The sequence below is a fragment of the Tympanuchus pallidicinctus genome, unplaced genomic scaffold, assembly GCF_026119805.1.
Source record: "Tympanuchus pallidicinctus isolate F22 unplaced genomic scaffold, pur_lepc_1.0 scaffold3, whole genome shotgun sequence".
In the NCBI taxonomy this organism is placed as follows: domain Eukaryota; kingdom Metazoa; phylum Chordata; class Aves; order Galliformes; family Phasianidae; genus Tympanuchus; species Tympanuchus pallidicinctus.
Window position 1 is genome coordinate 86,986,308 of NW_026294747.1, and position 25,543 is coordinate 87,011,850.

Sequence of the window (25,543 nt, forward strand, 5' to 3'; positions counted from 1 at the left end):
ACTGATGTACTTCTGACCACCACCAGAAGTGACAGCACTTAGCACCGCTCAGTGATGGAACAGCAAGTTGTATGCTAAATCTAAGCATGCTGTTCCAAGTTTGTTCTATAACTTGTGAACAGAACCAGAGAGGTGAAGGGAGGAAAAAACCCAGGCCTGGGCTACATTCATTTTCACAGCACTATTTACTTAATTGAAGCCTGTGATGACCTGTACCAGATGTGATATGCCCTGCAGATTTTATAACTGCCCCAAGTGGGTACAAAACAAGCTGCAGAGGATATGGCTGGATGCCTACTTGGATCTGAAGAAGTAATCTTGTATTAGGCAGTACTGTAAGAACTGTGTCCCTGAGTAAGAAATAATGGCATTAATTAACAACACGGAGGTGCATCTTTTAATAATTAATAGGGAAAGAGTTCTTCTTAGAAGAAGGGCAGTGGCTGATAGTATTGAATAATTCAGCCCGATAACAAAAGGAACAATGGTACAGTAACTTTATACCTGAGTATTTGCAACAAAACCCAACAAAAACATTTGATAGGCTGATGACTTCTTGTGTTTAGGAAAGGGTATACATTCGAGGTAGTGTTTCCTATTGAGAAGGCAACAAACCATTTCTGAAATTGGTCTTCGCAACAAAATTAAAAGGAAACTGCATCCAAGAAAATGATTTTCTACCTGCTTTGCCTTCTGCCGAGTTAGGGCCCAAAAGAACAGAATGGTAGCCCAATAAGGCCAGTAACTCAAGTCAGTAAATGTGCATCCTCAGTAAGCCCAATTGCCTTCAAAATCAAAGCAGCTTAATTAGCAAAGGAAAAAGAAAACACAAAGTATTTTTCACTTAACCCATCACCTTGCAAAGTTCCAGCAGCAGAGATGGGCTGTATCTGACAAGTTTAGAAACAGACAGAAAGCTTCAGCAGCTGTTGTGCATTCAGATTTAATTTGTGGTCACAAACATTGGAGAATTTTTAATTTGTTGCCTGGCTAGCAGCTGAGAGATAGATATACATCAGCAAAAGAGCCACCAGTCTTCATCATTGCATGAGGGGAAAAAAAAAAAAAAAAAGTGTTTTATTTAATTGCAGAAGTCTGGCAAAATATCAAAGAGCATGGGAAAAAAGATGTTTCCAAAAAAGATCTGAGTGACAGCCCAGGAAAGACAAAGGCTGCTGCTGTTCAGCTTCTCTGTCTCACTGCTGGCAGGGACCGATAGCTTGCTGTGGCTTTCCTTAGCAGACGGCTGCCAGCCAAATTACAAAGAACAAAATGTTTTTAGAATTTCCTTCTTAAATTGTTTTGATGACAAGTTCCTATTAAGAATTGCTGTGACTTCACCAGAAAGGAGATGCAGCTTCCACTGCTGACCAGGAACCAACCACCACCAGCAACTTCTCTAGAACCAAACCCTGATGGAGTAAGACTGCAGTGCTGTGTACCAGCACAAACATCAAAGGTGATCCTGGCTGGAGGAACCCTATGCTCCTTATGAAACCCAAAAAAGATAAGAATATGCCTTGGACCCTAATCTTGCAGTGGTATACACACCAAAGCAGTTCGTAATAATTGCTGAAAAGAGATCGAGATAAGGGTTGGTGTCTTCTCCCAGGTAACAGCAATAGAATGAGGGGTAATGGCTTTTAGTTGTGTCAGGAGAGGTTAAGGCTGAATATTAGGAAAAAATTATTATCTGGAAGAGCAGTGATGCATTGGAACAGGCTGCCTGATGGAGGTGGGGTGTCTCTTTTCCTAGGGATGTTCAAGAGCCATGTCGATGTGGCACTGAGGGACATGGTCACTGAGAATGGTGAGGATGGGCTGACTTTTGGACTAGATGACCTTGAAGATCTTTTCCAGCTCTAGTGATTCTATGATTTTACAGCAGGCACAAGCTTTTAGAGAGTGCCAGTGAGCAGTGGCAGTACTCCAGTCCACTGGAAAGAGCATTAGAACATTGGTAAAACTACTAGGGTGCAATAGAGACAGATCAGTCTCTATTCTATTCTATATCAGACTACCTGTAATAAAAAAGTATTTAATTGTCAAGGGAAGAAAATACACACAGGTTAACTTTTTTTTTTCTTTTTTTTTTTTTTTTAAAAAAAAGAAAAAAAAAAGAAAAAAAAGAGAAAAAAAAAAGTAAAGCACAGAAAAAAAAAATCAATAATAATTTTAATAAGAAACATACAGACAAACTGCTTGTAATGCTGAAACGCCCTGGAAAAACAAATCCCCGAGTAATTATTTTTGATTACACAAGGAATTAAGCCATCAAAGGTAGACATGGAAAAGGAAGGGAGGAATCTCCACAGTTTCCCAAACAACAAAATGGCTGAGGAGATGCCAGACCTCCCGCCATCGCCCTCAGGTACATGAGATCCTCGCTTCGCCCCCTCTGAGGGCGCTGCGAGGGCACGTCTCCCCACCACCTCCTCCCGGGTCCCGCGAGCCCCGTCAGCCCGACTGGAGGTGGGTGGGCGGGCGGCAGAGCCCAGCCCCGGAGGAGAGCGGCCGCCTCCCAGCCCGCTCCTCGCGTCATTTCCATCTCTTTACCTTTACCCGGGAGCGGCCAACCAGCGGGCGCGGCGCCGGGCCCCGCTCACCTGCTGCCGGCGGCGGGGGCGGAGCGGCGGCGGGCTCCCGCGGCGAGGCTCCCGGCGGCGGCACGATGGTGTGCGGCGGCTTCGCCTGCTCCAAGAACTGCCTCTGCGCCCTCAACCTGCTCTACACGGTGCGTGGGTCGGGGTAGGAAGGGAGGCGGCCGCCTCGGGTTTGTCGCCGCGGGGACGCGGCCCTCCGGGGTCGAAATCCAGAGCTCAGCCCGGGCCGGGCGGCCTCCAGCCTGCCAGGCCCCGTTTGGCTCTGCGGAGGGGAATCCCGGCGCGAGTGAGCGGGATTGGCTCCGTTGTTGCGAGGGTTTGAGACAAGTGCTTCTCTGCGGGGAGCCCCGTGTGGGCGCGCTGAGCCGCACAAAGGAGCTGAGCGGGGTCAGGGCGCGCCTTGCAGCGGGAGGTGAGCGCCGTGCCTGCCCGCCTTGCTGCCGCGAGCTGACAGAACGCATCTTCTGGGAAGCTCCTGCCCGAAGGTGGCAGATGCCTGCTTTCTTCTGGGCGAGTTTCGGGGTGTATTTTCAGTAGAAAGCTGTACAATCTCCAATTGCACTGTAGGCATTTTTTTTTTCTCCTTATCTATTTTCAAATGGCACAGAAATAGAAAGAAACAGGGCTACGTGTAATGGCTTCCTCTTGCAGCACTTCTGGAAAGGTAATATGTCCTCTGATGGTTCCTGTTGGCAGCCTGGTGTTGGACAACCGAGCTTGGAGGTGATGCACAGCACTGAAATTGCGTGAGCCGGGGCTGGCAGGCAGTGCCTGTGCTTTCCTGATAACAGCCTGATCCCTTCGTGAAAGTAAGGCAGGAGAGCAGGTCTTATCACTGCTCATCAGAACAAACAGTTCTCATAGACAGCAGTTACTGGACCTGATGGTAATCCTTAGGGCAGAGTGTGAGTGGATGTAGAAGCGCCTGTGTTGAAGGCAGAATTGCTTATTAATGAGCATCACCTTGTATTTTAAATACATTGCTTTGGAAAAGAGCAGAACAAAACCCTTTAGCGTTGGAGAGTCTGCTGTTGCGTGCGTTACTTAGAGGAGCTTGCAGAGCAGAGGATGTCCCTAAAAAAATCTCTGAAGCATGCATAGTGTGCCTGGTTTACCTGCTGGAAGTCACTGAGGATGTCTGTGACACTGTGCATTACCCATGCCAGCCCCCAGCAAAGCAGAGGGGACAGGTAGGCATGGCTTCATTTGCCATCCGTGGTTGCAGGTAAATGTAGCTATGTAGACTCCTCAAGGTGAAGGATTGCTCCACCCTGATTTTTCAAACAAACCAGAGATAATGCAAAAGGCTTCTTTTTTCTTTTCCTTTTTTTGGTAGGTCTTCTGAGCATATTTAGCCTCAAAAAGGGGTGATCTGATCCCTGAGACCTCCATACATCTCTTTGTAGTACCTGCACAGTGCACTAATGACCTGAATCTTGCCTGATGTCTGAGCAGAATTTACTTTATGGGTGTCACTTGATATTTTTCTATGCATATAACATATGCTTTTCCAAGAGGAAGGAATGACTTTGAAGCAGCGTAACTAGAACATCCACCTGTTATTTCTTGTGTCACCTATTAAGGATAGGCAAATTCAAGATGAACACTTTTCATTTCTGAGTTGCAGAAATAACATGAAATGTTTAGTAAGCCCGGAGGAATTCTCTGCTTCTGGGCTAAATAAAACCCTGACAATGCAACGATTGGGTTTTTCCGAACAGGCAAAACATGTGGAAGACCACCAGAACAAGAAGTTAATCTTTTTAAACAACAGTAATTCACAGCAATAGTTGGTGGGAGTACCAGTGAGGGAAATATAAGCTCAATTAGGTAATGCTTGAATGTTTTTCTGCTAGCATTGATTTGTGTCTGTGTCACGTGTTTGGAATAAATTATCCCTCAGAACTAATGTCAGGGATTGCAATTTATATTCTGCTTTTTTTTTTTTTAAAAAAAAAAAAAAAAAAGTAAATTGGATTTTAAAACAACAAATTAGGATATAGGAACCTGATCTTGTTGATGCTTTCTTGATCTACTTTTTATGATAGAGCACCAAGGAAAATACATGTTCTGGCAGTAATCAGTTACTGGTTTAAGGCAAGAAACCATAAACCAAGTAACCTAATTGCTCACTTACCTTTCCTTTCAGATGATATTTGCTGGCTGATGCCTTTTGGTTCTTCTCTGGTCTAAATATCCTTAGGCTCAGATTCCATTTTTAAATTTGTCTTGTATGAACACGTCTGGTATCTATGCTGAGTCTTGCTGACTTCATATGGTTCGTCATGTGTACAAGAAGAGTACAGAAAAATAACTGAGGCTCTTGACTTAGTATGCATAAAGTGAAATATATTTCTGGAATTAGGTTTGAAGTGGAAGAGCTGTTTGTCTACATACAAGTACTAGTTTTGGGTATATGACCAATTTTATCTTTATGTAGTTGATTATATTCTTGTTTCCCTTTGAGCAGCAGACTGGTGGAAACTGTTCAAAATATCTGCACACAGAGTCCAGCAGCTTTCAAGGATGCACACATAACTAAAGCCTTCTTATCTCTCTCCTATTTGTTGACACAGTAAAGGGGACAGATGCCATCCAGAGGGACCTGGACATAATCAAAAAGTGGACACACAAGAACCTAATGAGTTTTAACCAAGGCAGTGTGCAAGGTGTTACACTTGGGTTGAAGCAATCTGAGATAGAAAAACAGACTGGGAGAACTCGCTGAGAGCAGCCTTGCAGAGAAGGACTTGAGTGTCTTGATGACAAAAAGCTGGACTTGAGCCAGCAGTGTGTGCTTGCAGCCCGGAAGGCCAAACGTATCCTTGGCTGCATCAAAAGAGCAGTGACCAGCAGGGTGAGGGAGGTGAGCATCCCTCTCTACTCTGCCCTTCTCAGGCCTCACCTAGAGTACTGAGCCTGGGGCCCTCAGTACAGGAGGGATGTGGAACTGTTGTAGCAGGTCCAGAGGAAGGCTGTGAAGATGATCAGAGGACTGGAGCACCTCTCCTGTAAAGAAAGGTTGAGAGATTTGGGTTTGTTAAGCTTGGAAGAGAAGGCTCTGAGGAGGCGACATTGCAATCTTCCAGTACTTGAGAGGCACTTATAAGCAGGAGGGGGACTGACTTGCTACGTGGCCTGATAATGATAGGACAAGAGGGAATAATCTAAAAGATGGGTTTTATCTTAGGCGTTAGGAAGAAATCCTTTCCTCAGACAGTGGTGAGACCCTGGCACAGGCTCTCTGGAGAAGCTGTGGTGCCCCATCCCTGGTGGAGTTCAAGGCCAGGTTGGATGGAATCCTGGGCAGTCTGAGCTGGTGGATGGTAGCCCTATCCATGTCAGAGGGTTTGGAAGTAGATAGTCTTTAAGGTCTCCTCCAATCTAACCATTCTATGATTATCTTGCAGGTATAAAAGCCCTGGTGGTTGCTGGCCTCAGCAATATTTGCTCGCTTTATTAGGACCAGGATTTCCTTAAGCAGACAGTGTTCCTCCCAAGGAAGACTTGAGTAATTCTGTTCAAGTGTGAATAGTTGATATCTTATTTCAAATCAGATTCTCAGAAAGGAAAGGGAAATTCCCATGTCTTGGCAAGTGATGAAAGATGGAAACTTTAGCTGGGCAACAAGATTAAATGTATTCAAATTAAAGATAAAATACTGACAGTTCTTTTGGTTGGTAGGTGCTGCTTTTATCACCTGAGCAGCCACTTAATTCTTCCTGCAGCAGCAAACATCACACATTTTCCTTTGTTTTGATGAGCAGGCTTCCAGTTTTTCTTAAACCCGGAAGTGGCTATTTGATTTAAAGTAGAACATATAGACAGAATTTTAATGGTAAACCATTTTTAATACCACAGAGTTAATGCCGTAAGAGCAATTGTATTTCCTTATAACATTAGAAAGAACCTTGTTAAAGTCATTTATTTTTTAGAGTACTTTGCTCTCTGAACTAGTTTCTAGCCTGCCTATTCAGTGCACTATTCTTTGCATCATTTCAAACTATTTGAATTCAAGGTTTTTTCTTTCCCTCTCCCCCCCTCCTTCTATTGCTGTCTGTTTTCTCAGTGCAGAGTTACTGCTCTGTTCCTGCTATCTGTCACCTTTGTCAAGACTGCTTTCCTTGCATTATGTAAATATGCAAAGATGAGGAGAAAAAATCCCAGATTTGGGCAGCTGTGCCTGGTATCTCCAGTCTGCATTTCAGAGTGCAGAGCCAAGAGTTTGCCCCATTGCCAGCCCGTGTTGGGCTGGCTCCTTGTCCCCCCTGGATGCTCGGCTGCAGGGCAGCTCGCCTTGGAGCTGCCTTTGCCTTTTCCAAGGATATGGTGAAGGCAGCACTATGAGCTATGCCATCTATTCTTGATGTGTGAATCAGGCAGCGGTACAGAAGCTCCCAAGCACATGGCAGGGGAGGTCAGTGTTGCTCACGTGGACTTAGGCTGTTTGTTTTCATTGGCTTTTTGGGAAGTTTTCTGTGGTCGTGCTTCAGAATATAAAAGAGTGACTACAGCAAATAATAATAACGAAACATTTTGTCAGAAAACATGCTCAGATGTGCTGTGTGTCAGTTGGTATCCAAAATGACAGCCATTTGTGACATGGTTGGAAATCAGACGTGTTGGATTTCTAGATAAAGTGTGAGCAGGATTTGTATTTACACTTGCCTTGTACAGAGTGCTGCAGCTGGAACCAGGAAGGCTGAGCTTGCTTAATGACAGAACTGGAGAATCGCAGGCTGCAGGAGGAGGAGGTTACATGGAACATGGCATGGCTTGATATCACTGATATTTTTAGCTATTCTAGCAGTGCACGTAGACACTATTATAATTTAAAACAAGCATGGATTAGAGAAGCACTTGGACTGGTCAGAAGTAGCCTTAAATCATTAATAGTAGCCTAAATCATTGATTGTCTACTGCTATTTCCAGGTTGAGGGAGAGCCATGTTTGGAAGAAGGATCTGTGAGATCACCGGGCTTCCTGAAAATGTTTCCCATCTCAAAGTACATCAGTAAACATCGTGGCTGATAAGTGTTCCTGCCACACAGGAACATTTCAAGGCTCCAATTTCTAAAGCCTATAGGGTACAAAATGGGTTAAATCTCATTGCTATTTTAACACTAAAGAAGCTTGTTATGTGATCGACAATGATTTGATAATAATTATTGGCCAGTAGCATGAAGAACTGTGTACTCAGCCATCTGACAAAAGGAACTGGATTCTGAGATAAGAGACAGGAATGTTACCCTTCACATAAATGTCTTGCTCCTCATCACGTCCTTTCAGCTGTTCAGTAACCAGACTATTGATTGTTCCCCACTTAAATAAGTCTCAGAAAGGTGAAAGATTCTGCTTTCTGTTGGAAGTATTTTGGAAGATGCTCAGCCCCAGCTTTGCTTTTGATAAAGCTGAAGAAGTACTGTGAGGAGGTAAAGTTCAAAAAGTTCCAAAGAAATTCTTTGTGACAGAAGCTGAAGTCACCATGAGTTTGCTGGTCCTCTTCTCTAGTTAACTTACTGTTAACACAATCAAGCATTAGCCTTTATAATATTTGTAAGGGAAAAGGAGATCCAGACAACTCTATAAATTACTGTTTTAAAACCATCTAAAAGTAAAGAAAATGCCATTCTCATAACTTGCAATATCCTTTAAGTGTGACGTATATGTATATATGTGTACATATAACAAAAAAAAACCCATGTTAATATATAATGGAAGATGCTTAAAATGGAATCCGATTCTTTACACTGAACTTGAACTTACAGTCCTTAAAGCCTCTCCTGTGGAGATGCTGACATGAGAGTAACATTCGTCTGTAGGCAATACACTTTGTTCTCTTAATTATCATTTTCAGACTCTGTAGAAAAAGTATTTGGCCTCATAGTGAAAACTACTGCACTTCTTTTAGGACTCGTGCTGCTGGAGGGCTGCTCAGGGAAAGCATTTACTTAATTTCAAATGAATGAGTGATATACTGGATTGTGCTTAAGCCTGTGCTTGTGTGTGCATTTTTAAACAAGGTTGCTGGAGTTTGTATTGGTGAAGTTACTGTATAGCAAACGAGAGTTTGCAATTCAGAGTGCTGCTGTTAACTATCCACACATGCACACGCTTCCTCTGGCTCTGTTTTCTCCAGTTTGAGGACAGTATGTGCCTGTAGCATCTTTGCGAGACAGCTTTCACTACTTTGAGATTGTAATACATTCTTTTGCTCTTAATGCCTGTTTACTCCCTATGTAAACTTGCCTTAAGTGGATGAGACCATTTATATCTCTTTGTAAGTACTTCTGAAGAATCATTCATTTCTCTTTTATTGAGGACAGCTTCTAAGAAGAGAAAAGGAAAGAGGACAGAGTTCTAGGAGATGATTGCAATCTCTATTTAAGTGGTTCAGAGAAGTACTTGCTCAGTGCTAAATCTGGCCCCTATTCTTCTGGTAAGGCTTCAATTTCTAGTGAGGATAGTGGCAAGGTTCCTGCGGTGGAGCGGTGCGAGAGTGGCGGTGTGGGAGCGTTGGCTGGGGGCAACTTTGGAGCTTATCTGCTCTGGGCAGGACTGTGAGCAATGCTGGATTGACAGCCTTTATCTACCTGAGTCTTGAGAACCTTTGAGAACAACACCTTTGAGAAGCACCAAACCAACTTGCAGATGTTTGTGTTTTTTTTTTTCTGATGTCCAGAACCTTTCAAGCCATTACCTTGTGGCTGTTGCACTTGTTTTGTTGTCAGTAAGTCCCGAGAAGAGTTTGCCTCCATTGATTTTGCAATGGTCCTTCATTTTCAGCTGCTATTAGTTTACCCTTGAACTACTACATCTTTGTCAGACTGAACAAACCCAACTCCATCCCATGATTTTCAGACATCACTCTCAAGGCTCCAGGCCACTTGGTGACCCTTTCCAGGCTCTCCCATTCCTTTTCTACTTGGGAGGTTTGAAATAGAACTCAGTACTTAATGCTGGTGAAGCTGCAGTGTGAGTTTCCTTTGATCCCGCTCTTCTTGACTTTCCCTTCGTGGTGAGAGCAGACTCTTGGCTCCCATTCCACTTGGCAGTCTGTGATCTGCAGTTCTGTCTCAGCAAGGCTGCTCAGCCAGTCTGTTCCCAAGATGCACAGATGCAATCCTGGTGCAGAATTTTGCGCTTTGTGAGATTTCTCTTTGCTCACTCAAGTTCATCAGGTCTGTCTGAACTGAACCTCTGCTACTTGAAGAGTTGGTTGCTTTTTCTTTTTCAGTATCATCCACTGATTTTCTGAGGATTCACTCCATCTCATTGCTCAAGTTGTCCATAAAGATACTGCATGATATCAGCCCCTCTATGAACCCTCTTATCAGCTTCCAGCTGGATGCTGAGCCATCCAGTAGTTTTTTAACTCAGCAGTCCATCCAGTCTCTGTTCAGTTGTACAGTCCACTCCATTTTTCCAGTCTACATTCATTCAGCTTACTAATGAAATACTGTGGGAAAAATGGATTCTGGTTGTATTCAGTAGAAACTGGACTATTTTTACTAGATTGCATTGAATAGATGAAATTGCATTTCATCTACATTGGAAATATAGATCGGCAAACTTATTGGAAACTTATGTTTCTGATTTCCAAGGATGGCATCATTTTCTCTGGGAGTAAGCTCCCAAAGCTGCTGCTGTGAAACAGCACAATGAAACTACATATCTGTATTGTTCATTCTGTTATGCAATGAATAACAGGGAAAAAAACGCTTTTATTCTTCTGGGGTGGGCCTTGGGGACAAAAGAGCTGAAATGCTCAATTTACAAGATGGAGTTTATTTCATGAAGATCTGCATCTGAGCAGTTAATTACACCTGCAGCCCAAATTGGTAACTGCTGACCTGCATGTCTTATATTTCCTTGGCAGCCACCTGTTGACCAGGTAATAAGAAACCAGAAGGGATGATTCTGAGTGTCAAAATGAAAGAATAACAGCCATTTATTTAATCTATCTTTCAACATGCAGAAGGAGGCATGAGCTAAATCCTAAATCTGTTTTGAAAAATGGCTTTCTGTCTCTATTTCAGTTTTAAAATGCAAGGTCAATTTTGCGCATTTTCAAGTGACCAGAAGTAGAAGTAGTTGATAGTGGCTTTCATCCACATGATGTGTGACTGATGGGATGAAGTACTTTTACATTGCTTGCCAGCCAGAGCCCAGTGACACGGACCTGTGATCATAATGAATTTCCAGATGTTTTAAGGAACAATTAGCTTCCTATAGGAATAGAAAATTACTGTTCTCGAAGAGAAGGTAGAACCTTTTTTTTTTCTGCCTAATTCTTGAACATTTGAGGTCTGACAACGGATTTTAAGCCTGGAATATTTTCTCTATTGAAAACTGTGGCAGTTTTAGATTTAGTATGTAACTCTTAATACCAGAAAAGTTTTTTGGGCAAGATAGTCACAGTAATAACTTCTAGTGTCATACAGCTTAATTTCATGTACACGTCTTTTGAATAATGGAAAGTGAGAGAATTAACAGCAGCAAGAACTGGTACAGTGCTGCTCCAACACTCCCTGTATCTAACAGATGTTTTAGGCACAGATTTTGGTTTTGATTTTGATGCTTGTAGGAATAAAATTGATTTAATCATTTTCGACTTGACAAATAATTGAACAAAGATCTGAATAGATAAATATTTTGAAGCATAGCTGAGGCAGCAGAAGGAAGCCCTGATGAAAGTGATTAGGAGATGCTTTTCCTACTTTTTCTGCTTTTCTTTGTGAAATAAATTGAAAATTGACACATTTTGAGATTCTTCTTGAGACAGCACCTTCAAGAACTGTGTGGTGGTGGTGTGAGTTCAGTGCTTTGAAGTTGATGTGAAGTACAGGAATAGAATTATAGCAACATTTGGGATGGAAGGGACACATAGAGGTCATCTGGCCCAACCCTCCTGCAATGAATGCAATGAATGAATATCTGTAGCTAGATCTGGTTGCTCAGGGCCCCAACCAGCCTGACTCAGCCATTTCTGATTGGAAATTGAGTTATGTGATTTCTTTTGTTGTTCACTTCTGACGCTTATATAGTAAGATAACTCTTCCCAGTGGTATCAGACAATGCAATAAAGTGAATGGGCATAGATCAGGATGGATAGATCTTAACTGATTAGCAAAGCTAATTTTTAGCAGTAACATTATGTAGTTCATAGCCCTGTGCTGCATGCAATCAGAAAATCTGTATGTGTCGGAGCCAAGGCTTTTATGTTGTTTTCTTTCCTCTTCCCTGTAGTTTAGATTCATAACAACTTGGCACAGTGTTTTGTTTTTGACTTAATATGATGATTAAGGCTTTTTGTTTGAGAGAAACAAAACTAATGTGAATTAATCCTAAAACTATACTTATTATTGAAAAATTTCCTTGACTTTGATACCATTCTTTTGTCTCTTCATGTGGTGAAAGAAAGATGTCGGTATGGCAAATCCTTGTATTCTTTTGGCCTGTCTTAAATTTCTCCTGAGGGTTACTGGCTATTTGTAAAAACTTTTCTGAGGCATTGTCCTCTTTGAACACAAGTGGAAGAAAACACACACCATGTTTTGGTCTTGATGAGCATCACAACTCGTTTTACAACTTCCTTGATGTTCTCTAAGATTTCTGTTTCAAAAGCAGCATTACACAGACCAGACTTCTGAAAAGTACTGTAGCTGAAAAATACATCTTCACCTGTTTTGTGTTGAAACCAAGAAAAGTGCCCTGCTTTAGGGCAAACACACTGCAAAAATGGCTAAGCTGGAAATTTACAATTTTTTAAAAAAATCCCTCTGGATAAGCAGTAAAATGTCATAATACATCTTGTTTGGACAGAAACCAGCCAGCAAGCGTAAATGGTTGCTCTGTATTTGTTGTGGTGTAAAATCATGGAGTTGGACTAAACTGAGCGCATACTGGTTTTGATAATGATACATCTTCTGGGTATTTTCTGGTGAGGGCAAGCTTATGTAAATTTTAACCTCCCAGGTTGAGTTGATGCTATATAACAGAATGTAATAATGTTATGCACAAGTCTGACAGGTTTGGATGAGAGCATTAGGCATCTTGTGTACTGGTCATCTGGGTTGGCTTTGTCTGCTGCTTACCTCCTGCTGTAACTCACTGCAAGTTTCTCTGTAGCTTTTTATGTTGTTTTTTTTTTTTCTTTTTCTTTTTTCTTTTTTCTTTTTTTTTTTTTTTAATGTTCTGTGTTTTTGGCATGGAAACAGGAAAGGCTGGAGCTTCCTGCTTGCATAAACAATAAATTCCAGTAAAGTAACGGAGACAGATTCCACTTACCTTCCCTGAATACCATCTTTTAAAGGAAGGAAATAGCATAAGAGTGCTTTGGGCTTTGAAATAGGATTTACTTCATAGTAGAGCTGTTTTCCTGACTAATTATGTAGCAAAGACAGGACACCTTTATTGTTTCATGACATGCAGTCCTTGAGATACAGATCTGAAAAAAATATATTTGTGTGACCTTGTTAACTATTGTGTTATATCATATATATATGAACTATACATAATGTTCATATCATATATATATGAACTATACATAATCTTCAGTAATAAACTAATGCAAACATATTTCTGATTACAGTAAATCATGGCTGTGTGCTCTCTTCCATGTCCAGAGCTGTGCAGCCATGCTTTCTTTAACTACAGTATATTTCAGAAAACATCTGGGATTTTCATTCTTCTGTTCTATGAAGTAAAGCTGATGTTTTTTTTATCTTATTTGTCAGTCCTGTTATAATCCACACAAATTCAGTGTTTCTAGATAATCAGTGGCACACAGCACGGCTCGTCTTGTAGGTAGGCTAAGTTAGAACAATTCCACATTGACAGTGTTGAAGAATATGTGTGCCTTAAAACATCTGGTACTTAAATCACCTTTTGGATGAAGTGGGGAATTGGTTTGTTGAGAATTGTGCTGCTTCTCTTTGTGCTGGAAAGAAACATACCTTTCTGATGACAGCTTTAACATAAAGAATGTAGTTGTGTGTAGGTTGAGCCTCTTCTACATGCAGACTAACTCTTTGTTTTCTCTTCCCTCCAGCTGGTGAGTCTGCTGCTGATTGGAATTGCAGCATGGGGAATTGGCTTCGGCCTCATCTCTAGTTTCAGAGTTGTTGGAGTGGCAATTGCTGTAGGCATCTTCCTCTTCTTCATTGCCTTAGTTGGATTGATTGGTGCAGTGAAACATCACCAAGTGTTGCTGTTCTTTGTATCCTTCAGTGTATTACATGGTTTACAGCTTGGTTCAAGTTACGTGACCAATCTGCTCTGGTAGGCAAAGCCACTTGTGGAAGGCAGAAATTCCCAGCTTTACCCTTCTTTTTCACTCTGAGGACAGAAATATTCACTTCCCTTTATAAAAATTTTGAAATACTTTAATTTTTTCAGAGCTTTTAAGGTGAGGCACTGTATCATAAATCCTCACTGTGTGTTTAACCCTAAAGCAACCTAGAGTATGTGAACTACTAATGTGATTTAACATGGAGGACAATGATATAGATGGTGAAATGATTGGAGCTGGCAGAGGAATGCACAGTCATATGCTGCCAATAAGCACTTTCTTTTCATACCTACTTTTTAATTGTGAACTCAGATTAGAAATGAGCACAGGCCTTCTCAGCATGGTGCTTTGCTGTCCCTTTTTGTGTTACCAATACTGCATAAGCAGTCTGCCTTGCATAACAAACTTGTTCTATGCAGATGAGAGAAAAGATTAAATCAGATAATATTCTTATTTTTCTGGTTGTGGACTCCAAATAAATAACATCCTCTGCTTTGATACAGTTTAATCTTTTCCACATCTAGTCAGAATTTATCTGTAGATTTTTGTTTCTGATGACCTGATGTAATCCAATGATTATGTATTCTATAAGTAAAATTTTTGAGAATGCATCTTTAACTACTGCTTACAGTACATGATTATTCTCTTGCTAGTCTTCATTGTCCAGTTTTCTGTCTCCTGTGCCTGTTTGGCACTGAACAAGGAACAGCAGGTAAGAAATACTTCCTGATTTCTCAGTTAACCTATAGCATAACATTATTTCTTATTACATACACACACGTGCATGTGCATGCATGCATATATTTATATGTAGCTTTGCTCTAAATGAAGAGTATATTTTAAAAAAATCTGCCTTCAAAAAATATAGAGTCATCTAGTTTGGAAAAGATATTCAGGATCATCAAATTCAGCCATCAGCCTGACCCACTCAGTCCCATTACTAATCCACATCTAATAGTGGCTTGTTCACACATCTCTTAAGTCCCTGCCTTTCAGCTGTCCTTTAAAAATTTTAGTTTTAGTTTTAAAGTTTCTGTCTAGGTTTTTGGTCACAAGTGTAGCAGCATAGTATCTTGATTATATCATGTCTTCATGAGTTCCAAATAAGCTGATGAAATCTACAGTAATCATTGTAAAGTTTATAAAAACCACTGAATTGTTCTCATGTAATTGAAAAGGTGACAACTGTATTAGGTACAGAGCAGATCTGTGGGAAAGAAAGACAACTTCTGTGGGGTATGGAGAACAATCCTTAATCCATAAAGAAAGGACAAGACAAAATGATCTACTTCCTCTACATGTAACAGAGTGATTTGTTTAAAGTCTGAGCAGTCCCAGTTAGGTTAGTCACATGTCCCATTACTAGTGCTCTTGTCAGGTTTAGGAAGAAGACTGGAAGAAAATGAGTTATGACCATTTATGACCAAACTTGCTGCTGTTAGGTGTTGCAATCTCATTAGCTATCCAGACTGTTTGAAAGTTAAGGTCATTTTTTAATATATTATCCTGTTAGACATGGGTATCTGAAGGTTTTAACTGTAAAATGTTATGTAATTGGTGGAGCAAAACTGGGTGAGCACAGCAGTTTCTGTTTTGTGACTTCTTTCCATTGAATAGGTACACACAAATAAGGTTTGTGTTTGAGATATATTTGGAAAACTCCTGTTTTGACTCTTGTGAGGACAGCAAAAAGGGATCATCTACTTTGCCGAGAATATTTGTTTCCACTGAGATAGAAAGCCGTTCAATTAATATATGTTTTTGCTTATACCTTCCAGAGTCAACTTCTAGAGGTGGGATGGAATAACACTAAAAGTGCAAGAACAGATCTTGAGAGAAATCTGAATTGTTGTGGATTCAGATTTTTTGATCCCAATGAAACCTGCTCCTCTGTAAGTTCTTTCTCTCATCCTGTTTGTTCCAAAATTTATAATTTCTTTCCTGGTTGAAGGCAGAGGTTTTTAACAAATCTGTAAATTAGTTGTCACACTGATCCTAAGATCCTTCCTTAACTTACTGGAAATCTTATTGCAGAGCACTCTTTAAAGGTTGTATTCTATTGTCATTTCTGTGTTTGCTTTTCTGGAGTCTTAAAATTCCCAAAGTTTTGCCCATGGTTTGCAGTCTGCTACAGAGCCAACAAAATAGTGCCAGTCGGTGAAGCATCATCAGAAAACAGGATGCAATTTTCTGTTTATGTCTGTTACAGGATTGTTTTAGAAGTCACCAGTGTCAACCATGTGCGCCAATAATAGAAGAATATTCGGGAATGGTGCTCAGATTTGTTGGAGGCATAGGACTTTTCTTCAGTTTCACAGAGGTAAATGAATAGATTAGAAAACAGTGTGCTCTCATCTCACCATTTTTTTTTAAATAAAAAAAAAAAGCCTTAAAGTTTAGGGGCTTCATTACAGGAACTCCCAGTATTGTCTCATGTCTCAGGAGTCAAATCTAATAAGGTCAAAATTTTTCAGGCTGTCAGCTTGTTGAAGTCTGACAAAAACAGGGCTGGGGGTATTTACAGCTTTCCGTTATTTACACTACAAACCATTGACTAGATACCTCATTAAAATGTGATGCTGTAGATTTTGCAGAAAGCTAACTCATTAGGTTTACTGTTATCCAACAGTAATGGACATGCTGTTGCTTTTGGTTTATTTGCTTGGTCTTTAAGCTCCACATCCTGTCAACATGTTAGAATTCTGCTCCTGCTGTGTAGTGCAGTTTCAGACCACATTTATTACATCAGCAAGAGATATAGCTCTTAAAGCAGAACCCATCTCTTACCTCCTCCCACATTTATTTACTAAAAAATTGTGGCCTTTCTACCTGAGATGTGGAGCTGAAATGGGAAAAGGACAGAATTTGAAAATGTACTGGAAAAATAGCCTTATTCTTAAGCTGTAGCTTTAAAATGAAAGAAATTTGAAGGATATTACTTTATCCTAAAAAAAGGTTTACAAATATTTATCATTTAAAGAGGGGAAAGAATAGTAATAGATGCTCCTATTGTAAATACTCTTCTAGCATTTAGGATACAGATTTGTCCTTCCTTTTTGAGTTGTTAGATAGATCTTTCTGAGAAAGGTGCATTCTTTTTCTAATTAAGAAAGTTGTATGGGATTGTGCAATTTTAGCAATAGCAAAATACCCTACACTCGTGCTATAAATTCATTATCAGAATTTTACATTTAAAACAAGTTTTGTAAAACTGTTGAAAGATAAGGGAGAGACTGTCTGCTTAATAATATCTTTGTGTTTTTCTTTCAGATTCTGGGAGTCTGGCTGACCTATAGATACAGGAACCAAAAGGATCCCCGTGCAAACCCTAGTGCTTTTCTTTGATAAGTTTATAAAGGACTGAATCTTCTTTCTGCATCCTCTACTTCAGAATACTAGATCTCCATAGTTTAGTGTTTCTCTGTAGTAGGAATACTCTGTGTACCAGAAGGAAAATTTACCTTCTATAAGTTTGCAGTTTTCATCGTTAAATATTCACTGTTTTTCTTATAAGAATCACTATCTTGAAGTAGATTGGCATATCCAGTAGTTGGGCAGAATCAGAATGCTGTTCTGAGCTGATAATTTTTTGTTAAAGACTTTGGTAGTTGGTGTGGTGAACTCTATTCAGTGAGTTTTGAAGCACTACTAGCTTCTCTGGTGTCCAAAAAAAAAAAAAAAAAAAGTGTTTTCTGCTGTATTCATTAATTACAAAAATTCACCTAATTTCTCATTAAAATTACAAAAATAAATGGTGGGTGTTTAGTGCTTGTTTGATTGTATGATTTGATTAGGATTTAGGACGAATTCTAGTTGCATTCTGTGTCTAAATAATGGTCTCACTCTCTTGTTAAGGTTATAAAAAAGTTGAAGTTGTTTTGTTATTTTCTGTACTGCACATAAGTGACTACTGTAATCTTCACCCTTTCCCTTCCCCGTTTGCTGTGGCTATTTGGTAGATTTAGATTTCTTCTTGAAAATAAAAGTATTTTATTTTTTACTGGATATTTTCACTTTGAGAACAGTAATGAATGTAATCTGCAACTAATCAACTGGAACCTGTTTTTTTCTTTGACATCAAAATGAAGTTTGGTATTTGCACGACATCAGAGTCGGTAGTGGTCTGTCATCTTGTTCATGTAAGAAACTTGACTTGGTGTTTGGAAAATTGTACAAACATTTTCACAGATGGTGTAAAATTATTCTTGCAGTAATTTAGCAGTATTTATTCCTCTGTTGTCCACCTAAAAGTCTTGATTTGATGAGAGATTGAAAACCAGAGGTGGGGGGGAACCAATTGTGTTTTCCACTAATTTGTTTTAAAAAGAGAAAAGGATTAAAGTTAAAATGTGCATAATTCACGTGCTGAGTGCTGTCTGAGCAGAAAGAAAGTGTAGTCCTTGGTCCAGTCTCTAACAGAAGCGATAAATGAGCTGGAAGACGTCAACAGAGGTGTCAACACCAGAGGTGCACAATGTTCCAGTTATTTCTAATCACAATGAATCACAGGCCTGCACAGTACCTTTTCTTCCTTAAGTTGCTGCCTCTGGCACGGTAGGTAGCTGCTGTAGCCTGAAAAAGACAGCTCTGCAGGAGGAGAAAGTGAGGCTTATTAAATTAAACTGCCAAATAATACAGCATCTGAGTGTGGAGGAAAGAGGGAGGCAGTGGATGTTAATAGTGGTAGCTCTCAAAGGGCTCTCCCTTTGCTGGGAAGCTGCCTTCTTGGTTTGGGAAAGGAATCCGAAAGAAGATGAAATATATGCTCATCAGAACACTTTGAGACTGCTGTGTGCCTAGGGCTGCTCAAGAAGGAATTGTCATGAGGTTTCAAAGGGAAGTGTTGAACCTGAACAGATCGTCCCAAAGCTGTCCTTAGCAGCAGTTAATTTTCCTAGTCCCTGTATTTTGTGTGTTAATGTGATAAATTAGAGGAGAAGTATTAAGAAGTTGTAAGAAGGTTGAAATAATATTCTGTGGCTGCTTCAATTTTGATTCTTCTTTCTTTTTATTGATTTATTTACAGCTTGATTTGGGGTGGCTCTGGTTTCATTAGTATAGTAGGTGATACTGGAATGTAATTTTGCATTTCTGAGAAAATAGTGAAAATGTGACGATGTTAGAGCTGTCACATCTCAGAACATTTAGTCTGAGCTTCCTTTAGTGTTCAAAAGACAGGTAGTGGAGTGTAGAGTTTGATTAAAGCTTTTCTATTGTATGTGTAACAATTTGTCTTTTGAAGATTGTGATTTAAACAAACAAACAAACAAAAAACCGAACAACTGCAAACCTTGAAATTCACATCAGAGGTGGATTCACTTACTTAAGGTGGGGGAAGGGACACAATAAAACTGATTTATTCTGACTTTAGAACTGGGAAAGAGACTTTCTTTAGAAGCCTAACTTGCATATCAGTATACAAGAGATGCTGTACTCTTCTAATGTATTTAGATAGAACTTTTAATTAATTTATTATTTTTTGTGGCTTTATTTTTTTTTTTTTCCTGTCTTTCCTCTGAGAAAACAGTTTTGGACGTACAACATTTTTATTATTGCTGTTTTCTGGAGAGGTGCATTAATTTTTCTGACTGCTTTAGAGTTTGACTTAATTGTGACCAAATCTTCTAGGAGCTTATTAACAGAAGCAGAATATCAGAATAACAAGGCAGTTTGAGAGCATTCAGTGCTTATATTAAATGCTTTTTGACATTAATTATGTTGAAATGCTTTCATAAAGCCCGTTATTCTAGAGGAAGCAGAAATCCGTCTTCTTCTTTAAGATGTCCACAGATTAATAACTGCCTCAAAACAAAACCAAACAATTCTAAATTGTTCCTTAGTGTAGCAGAAATGCTCAGTCACAGCTTGAACCAGTGATTGAGCACCTGGTGTGAAGGCAGGGCCAACCCAGAGGCCCTCCTCCCAGAGGAGCTCAGGTGCATGCAATGCTTTCCAGGATCCGCCCCTTCTCAGACCTCATGTGAGGGTTGGCAGAGGAGGTGAGGGTGCCTGCTCTGGAGATTCCTGCCTGCCAGCGGCCTGCTAATGGTGAGTGCTTTCTCTCCCTTTGCTTCTGTGGCTGCTTGCGCTGGGGCTTGTTCTCATTTGCTGTATCCTGGGGTTGTGCCAACTTGCTACAGTCGCTGTACTTTCCATCACATTACGTCATAACGCTTAGACACTTCAACAAGTCTTTAAATAGGCCTAGCGGAAAGGCCTGGAGGACCTGCAGAAATCCCACGTGCAGGAAACCCTCTTCATCCTGTGTGCTTCAAGTTATTGAGCACATACGCGTCAGAAATAATTTCCCAGATTTTCTGAAGAGATTGAGTTTTATTTTAAGTAACTTGGATTGGAGCCTCTGTAAATAATTTCAATTTAGTGGAGGCCTGAGCCTTCGGGTGGTACCAACTTGCACAGCATTAACGGCAGGATTTATTTGTTTAGATCTGCTGTTCGTTTTGGGTTTCTAAATAAGCAAACTCAAGCGATCTGAAAGCTAACTGTGCACACCAAATGTAAGTTCTCATTATTAGTCTCAAGGCTTTACTGAACTCCAGTGTGATCCAAGATCTAAGAGAAGCAGTTTTAACCTTCTTTTTAAAAAGAGCTTTATGTAGAAATGATGATCCTCCAATCACTTCAGATGCAGCCAGTTTTAAAAACAATACCACACCTAAATGATCACATCCTCTTATCTCAGATGATTGAAAACGTTTTGAGAATGTTTGAGAACGTGTTCCTCTTCTTAAAGGCTCAGGCATTAGGCACGTTACCACACAATTAACTGTAAGCATAGAAAGGTCTGCACTTCTTATCTAGCTATAATGAAAGGACTGGTAATGAGAGCTGGGCATAGGGTCCTGTTACAAGAAAATGAATGAAGAGAAAGCCTGCTGAGGAATGGAGCTTTACCAGCTGCTAAAACTGCAAACAAAAGCTGCTTGGATAGAATGTAACAAGCTGTGGGAGTAAGTAAAGCTGATTTTACTCCACTAGTGATAGATAATAGGGAGGAATAAAAAACACAGCAACATTTTGTATGTAAACACTTGAAATGGATTTATTAAAAAAAAATCATTTGTACAATTGGGTCATACAGTGTTCCTCTGTATGTCTTAAATTAAAAGCCTCCAGCTTTTAAAAACGCTGCCCTGTACAGAAGTGCTAACATAAAACTAGTGTTTATGTTCATAAACCAGCACTATACATTACTAAATATCACTAAATAGTCTCTTCAGCAGTGTGAATGAGTGGAGAAGATGTGAAAACCAGACTTAGTGGTCTTTCAGGGCATCCTCCTTCGCTTTACAGCTCAGTCTTCAGCAGCTTCAGTGCTTTCTGCATATTTGAATACACTAGAAATGAAATATTCATGCATGTTATTTTTGTTGCAACTTCATTTGCCAGTGACCAGTTACTGTAAAGAAATGTCATTATTATTAAAGCTGTGTTCAAAAGCCAACAGCTATAATGAATCTGATGCACTATGCATCTTACGAATTCCGGTAACCTGGAGATGTAGGGCTTTATAATGGTTTAACACCTCATAAACTGAGTATAAAAACAGATCTATATTTTTCTGAACTTGAGCCACCTGCACTTGTCCTCAAAGTACTTGTAAAGCCAAGCATATAAGAGGGCAAACTGACGCAGTAAGTTGTGCAGTTACACCCTTCCCAAACCTACCCCTACTGGCAGATAATGGTCCTTCAGCAAGCACTAGGTGCACATGGGTAGTAATGCCTGGTGCTATCCAGGAAAAGATGTGACTGCTTTGAGAACACGTAACTTACACAGGGAAATGTCAGAGGGCTCATACGCATAGAGACGGTTTGAGTATCTTCCAGTAATATCAGCTCTCACAGTCAGGGAAGGATCTGGAAAAGAGGAGGAGAAAAGTTGCAGAGCACAAGAGTAACCTTGAAGCAGAAGAAATCTTCCTGCACTTCTGCTTGCTTCCTAAGTTTTCCTGCAAAGCAAGTCTGCTTCCACTAACAACCAACTCACCTTCATTCTATGATGTAACTGAACTTCTGTGTTGAACATTTTGTTTGCAGTTTTGTTAGGAAGTTTGGTTCTGATCTGTATTTATCAGCCTTAGACCCATGTCACTGCATAGTGCATGAGTTAACTCCATAAGCTGAGACTGTTTTCAGCCTACAGATCTTAAGAAGGAATCAAGGAAGGAATAAGATGGCAGTTGCTGTGGTCTACTGAAAATGATCCTTGTGACCTAGGCTTATAAGGATGTGTTGGTAATATGTGTACCTGAATACAGGGGGGCTGTCATTATGAGAGGTACTCACCAATGAACAAAATCCGAGGGACGTACTGGCCATCAGGTGCAAGGTTCTTGTCTGTGGTTTCGTACTGGAAGAAAGCAAATGAGATTCCAGGTCAAGATTGCAAGACAGCAATGTAACATGGACGTTTTCTTCTTTATGCTCAGCATAATGCAGGTTAAGCAGTACATTAACAATTTCAGAAATCTGCTGCCTAGGATACAGTCTTTAAACTGCTAGAGCTGAGAATTGATGATAACAGTTAATGACAGTATTACATTAAAATTTAAATTCCTTCATATTTAGTGGTTATGGAAGCTGAAGTTGAAAGAGCTTTGTTATGAAATCTATTATGCCCCAGCACTGAACATTTTTCCTAGCCAATCCCAGCTGTAAAAGAGCCTACTTAGAGCTAGAAGAGCCATAATCAAAAATAAAACTTTATTGCTTTCACCTGAAGTGTGAAAGGGACACTTACCACAAGGTTCAGGAGAATGAATTTTTCAGCCAATTTCTGTATTTCCTTATGTTCAGCAAAGACCTTCTTGAGTGCTAGAGTGAAAGCAATGAGGAATGATAATTTATTTATTTATTTATTTATTTTAAGACCGGTAATATTGCCCTAGAGAAGAAAACTCAAAGTGATAGAATGAATGTGAGAACATGTGGTTTACAGTTAGAGCAAATAACATTTTTACGTCCATTGCACTGACAGACGATTAACTCTGTTTTATTCTGTGGTAAAGAGTGAGTGTGGTGGTACAAAGCTTTTTTTTTTTTTTTTTTTTTTTTTTTTTTCCCGTGCCGAAATCTTACCTTGGCTGTGTGGGCAGTCATCCAGGTGGTGGATAATCATCAGTGGCTTATTGCTGGGGGAGAGGAAAGAGCCCGGTTAGCGGGGCGGTCGCGGGGCAGCCGGTAGGGGGCGCCGTAGCGCGGGGGCGCCCTACCTGTTCTTGGCGCGGAAGAGGGCTTCCTCGTACGTCTGCGTCCAGATGAGCTGGTCCCCCCAGCCTGCCCAGGGGAAAGGAGAGAGTAGGAAAAACTCACATACACACAAGTACGGTCTGTAGTATCTATGTGTTTTTACCTCTGGAGAGTGTTTGAGGCAGTTTTGGTTTAGTGCTAGTCTCCTTCGTCTCCTTCTTGCCTATATCTTTCGCCAGAACACAGGAGATGGCCATGAGCAGCAGGAACACGGATGCGTAGCTCTTCTCCATGGCTGCTCCTGGGATGAGGAAGAGAGCCTTCATTTTTCCTTGCCTCCCTGCTGCTGGTTCTGAGGTGCAGCCGGAGGCGCTGCCGTGGTCAGGTATGCAGCTGGGTGAGTCAGCCAACTGCTCCAGGGAGTGTAAGGGAAGGGAGAGGTTTGCTCTGCAAGGAGTCATGAAGGATTTGGCTGCTTTCTGCTGTTTGTGCCATTGACCTGTGGTCCTCTTAAAGTGCACCTGTGTTAAGTTTTTCTCTCTGTTCCTTTTTCATATATTTCACTGAGTTTGCTCAGTGAAACAACAGTTTTGTCTATTTCAAAAGTGCTCTCAAGTCCTAATGAACTCCTATTTCACTCTGGATCTCCAACTGATAAAGTAACTGGGCAGTTTAACAGCATGGGTGTTGACAAATTAACTCATGTTGGCTCTTCATTCCTTCTGCAGCAAGAGCAACTCAGATGAGATGTAGAAGTCTAAGCTGAGTTTAATAGTGATCCATTAGCATAAACACAGCCTAATGCTGCTGTTGAAACTGTAGACTGTCCTGTCTCTTCTAATTAGCATCACCTAATCCTGAAAAGCAGTAGAGTCTATAATAGAATGAGTGGGGAACAGTAAGAACTAAAGTGCATTTTGCCATTATAAGCAGCACAAAGCAGATTGCTTGCCCTGCACCTGTCTGAGACATGGGGGTGGAGACGAGGCATGACTGATGGAAGCTCCTCAGCATTTCAGCTGGGATGCTTTGAAGGGGGAAAACGCTTTAGCATGACCTTATGTTTTCTCATTAAACTTATTCCTAAAACTGAAATACCAGTATATTGGATACTGTAGAAAGACGTAAGGAATTCCAAAATCAATACAGAAAATTCAAAACATTCATGCAAAAATTTAAACAAGCATCTTTTAAAATTCAGACAATGAAAATGGGAAGTCTGGGAAAATAGAGTCTTTTCTCTGGGTAAGAACTGCAGAAGGAGGTATTAGCTGAATCCACATCAGTGATACAATGTCCTTAACTGCTGGGTGTCCAATAGACCTCTAAGCATCCACAGAATGGATTTCAAGAGCAAGAAATAGGATTTTGCAGGAGAATACCTGTCCCAAGGAAAGTTTCCTTCACAAGGAAGAAAACTGAGTAAATTTACATTAAATATAATGGATTTTCATGGCTGCCTTGAGTTGTTTTAGCTGTAGCTTTGTAGAGGAAGTAATGCTTACTGAAAGGAGAAAAAAAAAAAAAAAAAAAAGGTATTGTATGACAAGGAAGTCAAAGACCAGGCAAAGTTTACGCTGTTACTGGTGCAGAAAGCCAAGGCAGAAATATTAAACTTCCCCTTTGAAAGCTTCCCTTTGGAAGGCTGTGTGCAATTCTGCTTAGCTTTTTGCCCTGTAAAGCCCCTTCTCTCCTGCGTCTTGTAACTTGTAAACACAACATATCTGTGTGTCCTTATGGCTAGTAGCTGTGCTGTGCCCACTCTGCTGCCTCTCCCTCCCGTCGCTGCAGCCCCAGTTAGCCCAGTGTTACACAGGCAGTTCAGAAAAGTGAGCGCTGACTTACCGTGTGCTCAGCCAGGTGCCTGTCGGGGTGTGAAGGTGTTCCTGGTCACAGTGAGAGCACCCTCCCTCCTGCCTATTTATGCACCTTTGCACTCCCTGTCTCCACCCATGAGCTTTGAATTTGAATACTATTCCCAAAGAGCTACACTTGCCAATCTTTCCCATACCAAAGCATTCAGGGTTAATTTCGTTATGAATTAATACCAGAGTTTCCTGCTGTGCACCGACTGTAAAGCTCAAAGATGTTTCTGGGCTTTTTAGAACATTTAAGAAAGTGATTTAAAAATGCTGGCAAAGATCCAAGTCCAGGTAAGCTTAAGTTGAGACTCCTGATTTGCCTGAGGAGTGATTTGTCTTTTTTTGATTGGCTGGAAAACGCACATGGGTCACCGTTCCCTTATTCCTCTGAAAAAGTTAAATTGGTGACTCAGAGCTCCAGAAGCTAATTAGGTAATTAACTGTGCACATTATACATGTATGTATACATGTACAAATAACACCACACAATAAAAGCTTAATGAAATGTAAGGGAATGGTTATAAAGCTCTTGGCGGGAAGGTATTTTGTAGCTATAGGAACTGTGCTTATAAG

At 40.6% G+C, this 25,543-nt stretch overlaps 2 protein-coding genes across 2 annotated transcripts; one reads left to right on the forward strand and one right to left on the reverse strand.

Annotated features, from left to right (window-relative positions):
• The first annotated feature begins 2,592 nt into the window (after nucleotides 1-2,592).
• Nucleotides 2,593-18,000, forward strand: TSPAN13 (tetraspanin 13). Its single transcript, XM_052692208.1, has 6 exons — nucleotides 2,593-2,734; nucleotides 13,657-13,824; nucleotides 14,528-14,608; nucleotides 15,675-15,788; nucleotides 16,106-16,216; nucleotides 17,167-18,000. The coding sequence occupies exons 1-6, from the start codon at nucleotides 2,672-2,674 to the stop codon at nucleotides 17,239-17,241; spliced, it is 612 nt and encodes a 203-aa protein (XP_052548168.1). The 5' UTR covers nucleotides 2,593-2,671; the 3' UTR covers nucleotides 17,242-18,000.
• A 2,932-nt stretch (nucleotides 18,001-20,932) lies between these two features.
• Nucleotides 20,933-25,067, reverse strand: AGR2 (anterior gradient 2, protein disulphide isomerase family member). Its single transcript, XM_052695453.1, has 8 exons — nucleotides 24,954-25,067; nucleotides 23,272-23,409; nucleotides 23,132-23,195; nucleotides 22,998-23,050; nucleotides 22,660-22,733; nucleotides 22,206-22,269; nucleotides 21,693-21,776; nucleotides 20,933-21,254 (listed from the first exon to the last, which is right to left on the reverse strand). The coding sequence occupies exons 2-8, from the start codon at nucleotides 23,399-23,401 to the stop codon at nucleotides 21,205-21,207; spliced, it is 519 nt and encodes a 172-aa protein (XP_052551413.1). The 5' UTR covers nucleotides 23,402-23,409; nucleotides 24,954-25,067; the 3' UTR covers nucleotides 20,933-21,204.
• Nucleotides 25,068-25,543: the final 476 nt, after the last annotated feature.

Coding starts and splice junctions, on each gene's coding strand:
- TSPAN13 (XM_052692208.1), top strand. CDS start 2,672: ATGGTGTGCGGCGGCTTCGCCTGCTCCAAGAACTGCCTCTGCGCCCTC. Junction 13,825..14,527: donor ACCAAGTGTTGCTGTTCTTT/GTATCCTTCAGT, acceptor TACTGCTTACAG/TACATGATTATTCTCTTGCT. Junction 14,609..15,674: donor CACTGAACAAGGAACAGCAG/GTAAGAAATACT, acceptor TATACCTTCCAG/AGTCAACTTCTAGAGGTGGG.
- AGR2 (XM_052695453.1), bottom strand. CDS start 23,401: ATGGAGAAGAGCTACGCATCCGTGTTCCTGCTGCTCATGGCCATCTCC. Junction 23,196..23,271: donor GCCTCAAACACTCTCCAGAG/GTAAAAACACAT, acceptor TCCCCTGGGCAG/GCTGGGGGGACCAGCTCATC. Junction 22,734..22,997: donor TGACTGCCCACACAGCCAAG/GTAAGATTTCGG, acceptor CTTTCACTCTAG/CACTCAAGAAGGTCTTTGCT.